The following is a 7,500-nucleotide window of genomic DNA, read 5'->3' on the forward strand; positions in this document are numbered from 1 at the left end:
ACGTGGCCAGGCATGGTGGTGGCGCTTGATGCCTTCCTACAACGTCAGACTCTCGGCTACAAGTGTACGGCTCTGATGATTGTCTGTGGGAAGATGAGAAGTTCATTGAAATGTAGAATAACAATGTGATTTAGGTTTTCTGGTTTTTGTCTGCATGAGAATATATAGTAATATTTATCATCGGATGGAACAGACTGCATGAGATTTTTTGATGCTAATGTAATTTCAACATAAAAGAATGTATATATATATATATATATATATATATATGTATATATATATATATATATATATATATATATACATACATACATACATACATACATACACACACACGCACACGCGCGCACACACACACACACACACACACACACATATATGGTTTTACGACTTCATGTCGAAAAAAAATGCCATCAATTCATGGAAGAGCTAGCTTTATCAAAATAAAGCATTGATAAGGATATCAAAATCCCTCTTGCAAAACAGAAAATAACAGTACTGTGAATTCCATACTACAGGCACTGCACGTATGATGGTAGTCGAAGATACTCCAGTAGGTTCGTCATGATACCAACAATATCGCACATTTCAAGAATGGCAGTACTGAGATAGACTTACTCTGGTCTCGACACCAGCGCCGTGGACACGCTTCCGCCCCGCTACCCACTGCAGAAGAATAACCCCTTCCTCCATATATATATAAGCATCCCCGCCTGCGTGGAAATGACAGGAATAGCCGCGGAACGCACTCGAGTGCCATGCTAAATATATTGCTCGAGATCGTTTTTCTTCGTTTCGAGGGCCGAAGAGCCTTCTTCAGGGGGAGGCCCTGAGGAACACCGATTCTCGGCCGTCTATTCAAAAAAGTTATCGCGGATAAATTGCAGAGGAAACAGTATTTGCATTTTCAGATTTTGGTGTGACTGCAATCATAGAAATTAATATTTTTAAAAACATCGCAACTAACGTGCAAGAATAAAACGTCAAGTTAGCAATTCTGTTATATCATCGGTACCAAATTACTGACAGTTCATCTTACTGATAATTCAAGTTTATACAATAAGGGAAATGAAAAAAGAAAAGAAAAAAAAGAACGACTACCACAACAATAACCACCAAATAAATGCTCGAAGAAATCACGACAATAAACTTTAAGATGCATTAATATGGATGTGTCTCTGTTTCTCGAAAGGACGAGCAATACCGAAGGCATGCGCGCAAAAAGCAAGAGGGCATACCTCGCCTTACCCTCGCCCAACACGTAGCGGGGGGCGGGGGCGTCATGGGTCCGCGAGGGGTTGCCATGTTCATCCTAATAACATCAGAGTCTGGATGAACACTTTTCAGCTGATGCCACCTGTAAAACCACATTCATGTTTGATTTGAATCTGAAATTACAAATATCACTGTTAAATAATGTTTATATATATCCTAGTGAAATATGATGTAATTTTTGCTATACCTACAAAAGGGCACGTACACAGTGAACAGTCCCACCCCACGAGCTTCTAGCCCGCCCCCGCCGCGCGCCAAAACCCACCCTCAGCCCACCCCACCCGCCGGCCCTTGCCGCCTCGCTCCCTCTCTCACTTTAGGTAAACGTTGCCAAACCTCTGAATTACTAGAACAATCTTTTGTTTGATTCTATTTACGAAATGCTATGTGTACATCGATTTATGCCTCAAACACATCAGTCAGGAACGAAAAGTTATTCAAGATATCGATTTCTCCCACGAAAATTACATGCGTATGTCATAATTCACTGGTGATGAGGAAATACAAATGCCTCTCAACTATTCGACTAAGAGCTGCAGCGGCGAACTGCCATAAGGAGAGGAACGTTTGACCATACTTGATCTTCATTCCTTCAGATTTCGACAACCGATTTATGAGTTTCCCGACAAATCTTTGTCTTTTATGAATGCGTCGTGAAATAAACTAAAAGTGATGATAAACATGTGCATCAGACTGAAATTCTGATAATAAAATGAAAATAACATCAGTTTTGATAATAATAATGACGATATTCCTTATTCTAACATTAATATTATTACTATCATTGTTATTACTATAGCGCTGTAATCATGTCCAGATCATTTTCTCTCCGTTAATTACAAATAAGCCTTCAATGTTAATTTTATCCATTTTACACAAGTACATTTATTGCAACATACACTCGTATAGATATATCCACTCAAAGCCTGGATCATTAGCTACTATGGCGGTTCTTTTCTTAAGATGTAACTATATTTTTCAGACATGATCATACTGAATTTGGTAACGTTGTAATTACTATTTATATCAATACAATTCTTAATTATACCGGTGATATGAGCAAAAGTACTGTTTAAAATGATAGATATAATGATGTGGTAATCTAGCCAATAATTTCGTACCAAAATGATCTTGCTGTTAAGATATATAACAAACTCATGTTTCTAACCGCTAATCTTCCGATATTATGGTACCAGACTGGGAATTTCTTAATGCAATGTGTTTTCGTAAGTAGGGACATATTCGTATCATCTAATGTTGTGAATACTAATATAAAAGTTAAAGATAGTGAAAGAAATTATGATTATGACAACATTGAAAATAATGATAATAAAGATAATAATTATAACAATAATGATAATTATTTTTGTCATTGTCATCGTTATCATTAGTTGCATGCTTATTATCATTGTTGCATTTATTATTGTTATTATTATTATTATCGTCATCATCGTCGTCGTCGTCGTCATCATCATCATCATCATCATCATCATCATCATCATCATCATCATCATCATCATCATCATCATCATCATTATCATCATCATCATCATCATCATCATTATCATCATTCTTATTCTTATTACTACTATCATTACTATTATTATTATCATTGATATTATTACTATTTATAATATTATCATTAATATTATTATCATTAATATTACTATTATTATTATTATCATTGTTTTTATTATTATTATTATTATTATTATTATTATTATTATTATTATTATTATTATTATTATTATTATTACTATTATTATTATTATTATTATTATTACTATCATTATTATCATTATCATTATCATTATCATCATTAATATCAACATTATCAACATTATCAACATTATCAACATTATCAACATTATCAACATTATCAACATTATCAATATTATTAATATTATCAATATTATCATTATTGTCATTATTATCATTATTATCTTTATTATCTTTATTTTTTTATCATTATTACCATTAATATCATTATTATCATTAATATCATTAATATTATTATTACTATTATTATTCTTATTATTATCATCACCATTTTTATTATTATTATTATTATTATTATTATTTTATCATTATCATTATCATTATCATTATCATTATTATTATCATCATCATCATTATTATTATCATCATTATTACTCTTGTATTTACGATAATAACAATAATGATAATGATAATAAGAGTAACAATCACGATAATGACAGTAATGATAATGATGATAACTATAATGATGTTAATAAGAATAAGATAAGGTTGATTATTGTGGATTATGATAATGAAGAAAGTGACAATGATAATAATAATAATGATAATAAAAATTATATTGACGATGATTATAGAAATTATTATAAATCACAATAATAATGAAAACAGTAATTATAATATTAAAACAATAATATAAATGATAATGATAATAATAATGACAATATTGACAATAATAATGATAATAATAATAGTGATGATAATAATCATAATATTATTATTATAAATGACAATGATAATGATAATGATGATAATGATGATGATGACGATGATAATGATAATGATAATAATGATGATAATGATGATGTTAATGATGATGATAATGATGATGATGATAATGATAACAATAACGATAATAATGATAATAACGATAATAATAGCATTTATTTTATTTAGAAAATAATAACAATGATAAAAATAATTATAATAACAAAATTAAGAAGTAATAATACTAATGATAATAACAATAATGAAAAAAATAACGATAACAGTAACAATGAAAATGATAATAACAATAATATCAATAATAACAATAATAATTATAATAATAATAGTAACAAGAAAAACAATAATGATAATAATAGCAATGATTCTGATAATGATGATAATAATAACAGTAATGATAATGGTAATAATAATAATAATAATAATAATAATAATAATAATAATAATAATAATAATAACAGTGTTAATAATAATAATAATAATAATAACAATAATAATAATAATAATGATGATAACGATAATAATAATAATAACAGCAACAACAACAGTAATAATGATAATGGTAATACTGATGATGATGATGATGATGAAAATAATAATAATAACGATAATGGCAACAGTAATATAATGGCGATAATGATAATCAATAATGTATAATAAGAAATAAGCACAGTAATAATAATAATGATAGTAACCATAATGATAATAATGATGATGAAGACGATGATTATATTGATTAATAATGATGATAATAATAATAATGATGATGATGGTTATAATAGTAGCAATACTAATGACAATGATAATACGGTGATGAAAATGAAAATACAGTGATGATAATGATAATATTAATACTAATAATGATGAGGATAATGATTGTAATAGCTAGGATAATGATACTGATATTACTTACAATGTTACGAAGTTCATATTGTCTCATTAGTAGAATCTGGAATAGAGAACTCAGATTAATGAAGTACATTCCTTGTAATGTTTATTAAACATGTCAAATTGCAAAGTGTTTTCTGACCTTTAAGATAATAATAAAACGTTTATTTAATTGGGCAGGCTTCCATGTATGATACAAGATCGATTTTTTTTCTTTATTATTATTATCAATGTCTGACATGAAAATCATCAGTAATCAAAGTATAATCCCCTTTTATGTCACATACACTCTGGCAAGTGCAAGGGGAGTGTCTTGCGAATGGCAGTTATTTGGCAGGTGAAGACTGTTACCCCGAGTTAATGTTCTTCCTGCCTTTGGACTCCGATCAGGCTTCGAACTTTGGGCCTCGATAACCCTCCTGGTCTGTAACCACGCGAGTGCATGCACATGCATTATAAATACCTCCATCCAGCCATACATACATGTATATAGATAGATATATGTGTATATACACATACATACATATATATATATATATATATATATATATATATATATATATATATATACATACATATACTGACATGCATCTATATCATCATCATCATCATCATCAAGGGGCTAACGCCGACGGGGGCGCATGGCCGCATCCACCCTTCGCTTCCAGCCACGAGGATCCCTCGAGGCGAGTCTCCAGGCAGGCCCACGGCCCATCTCTAATTCCTCGCGACAGGTCTCATCGAGCTGCCCAAGCCATGATCTCCTAGGTCGTCCCACAGGTCTCCTCCACCCAGGGTTGTCTCGCAGAAAGACAACCTGGTGGGCAGGGTCGTCCACAGGGAGACGAGCTAGGTGGCCATATAGCCTGAGTTGGCGATCCCGGATTATGCAAGTAACAGGTCCCATGCTAGTCTCACGGTGTAACCGCCGGTTGGACACGCGGTCCTGCCAGCTGTACCCCATGATCCGGCGAAGGGACTTGTTACAAAAGGCATCTAGGCGAGACTCCAAGACACTGGATAGCGTCCAGGTTTCGCTTCCATAGAGCAAAACTGGCAGTATCAAGGCCTTGAAGACACGCAGCTTGGTCCTTCTGCATAGGTACCGACATCTCCAAACGCTCTTGTTCATCGAGTTCATGGCTCCTGTTGCCAGACCAATCCGTCTACTGACTTCCTGGTCTGACAACCCAGAGATATGGACTACGCTACCAAGGTATGTAAAATTTTCTGTAACTTCAACGTCCTCGCCGCAAGCATGGATCGACTGAACGGGTTCCCCTAACAGGCCCCCAAAATCCTGAATCTTGGTCTTGGTCCAGGAGACCTCTAAGCCTAGGGGCATCGCCTCATTGCTAAATGCATCAAGAGCCGCCACAAGTGACTCCAGGGACTCAGATAGGATGGCAACATCGTCGGCAAAGTCAAGGTCTGAGACCTTAATATTGCATATACATATATACATGCATATACATCTATATACATACATGAATATATATACACACACAAACATATATATATATATATATATATATATATATATATATATATATATATATATATATATATATATATATACATATATGTATGTATACATACATGCATGTGTGTGTGTTTGTGTAAATACGAAGGCAATACTTGGGTGATGAGTAACAAAACATTAAGTATAGTTCGTTTCGGTTAATCTGAATGCCTTTTATCTAATGCTAAAATGTGATCATGGTTTCTCGATTATTATTGTATAAGTTTCTCTGAGGACTCGCATCCACATTCGAAAAGCCGAGTGAGAAAATACACGTTTGCTTTTTTTCAAATCGAGCAACTACTAGCTGGCTGGTTCCAAAGAGGGTGAATATCAAGTCTAAGCACTTATTCCCAATACATGTGCTGCATGATGTCTGATATCTTGGGAAAAAGAAAAAAAAAGTTTATTTAACCTCGCTTTGATAACGTTTTGTGATGAATCCCATCTACATGCAGTCGTTTTCTTCACCGTGCAGCTTGTTAGCGGGAGCTGTAGGTCTTTATATGAATTTTAGCTGCATTGGTGAAGAGGTATCCGGAACGAGGGCGGTTGTTCAGGATGCCCTCCTCTTCCCACCTTATTCACCTGTATACTATCAAGCGGGAGAGAAGTTACTCTCCCTTATCCCAGTGATGCGGCTTCTTTTTGAAATTTCTGATTGCCTTACGTCCACGTTGTAAAAAGGTATCTGCTTGGCAGCCTCGTTTTCAACTCGGATTGCCCATATGTCATTATGCCGTCACATACCATCGGGCATATCTTCTTTTTTGAGCATATATTAGGATTGGCCGCAAAATGAATATTCGGGAATTTATGAAGATTCACTATCATAAAAAGTATCAAATATGCCATTTCATATTTTTTTCCTAGATGGTTTCTCTTTCTTCAAGCTACTCAAATTTCGGGTGAACAAACAAGCGTTTAGATAACTCACACAATGTGAAACAAGTATTTCTATCATAAACATACTTAGATTATGTAACAATGTACTGACCAATACAAGGAAAATATAAATTGCATACGTGTGAGATAATGGTAGAGAGCGAGATTAAATTCCTACTTTATCAGAAAAAAAAAAAAAAAATCTTTCAAAATAACAAATGTCATACAGCACATGTATTGGGAAGAAGATTTTAGACATATTTTTCACCCCGCTTAGAACCACTCAGCTAGTTGCTCGAGTTGAAACAAGCAGACATGTATTTTATCGCCCAGCTGATTGAATGCGACACCTCAGAGAAACGCCGCGAAAATTGTGGTCAGATTTTAGCACAAGATACAACGTATTCAGAATAATCGAAATGTGTGTG

General features: G+C 33.2%; 1 protein-coding gene across 1 annotated transcript in view; it reads right to left on the reverse strand.

Annotated features, from left to right (window-relative positions):
• Positions 1 to 709, reverse strand: part of LOC119582757 (myosin heavy chain, muscle-like) — a 54,577-nt gene extending 53,868 nt beyond the window's left edge. Inside the window, exons 1-2 of the mRNA XM_037931180.1 lie at positions 619 to 709; positions 1 to 83 (exon numbers count right to left, since the gene is read on the reverse strand). The exon at positions 1 to 83 is cut by the window's left edge and continues 503 nt beyond it. Of these exons, the coding sequence (XP_037787108.1) occupies positions 1 to 14 (14 nt within the window). The 5' untranslated portion in view covers positions 15 to 83; positions 619 to 709. The remainder of the gene's footprint in view (positions 84 to 618) is intronic.
• Positions 710 to 7,500: the final 6,791 nt, after the last annotated feature.

This window comes from Penaeus monodon, chromosome 16 (assembly GCF_015228065.2).
Source record: "Penaeus monodon isolate SGIC_2016 chromosome 16, NSTDA_Pmon_1, whole genome shotgun sequence".
In the NCBI taxonomy this organism is placed as follows: domain Eukaryota; kingdom Metazoa; phylum Arthropoda; class Malacostraca; order Decapoda; family Penaeidae; genus Penaeus; species Penaeus monodon.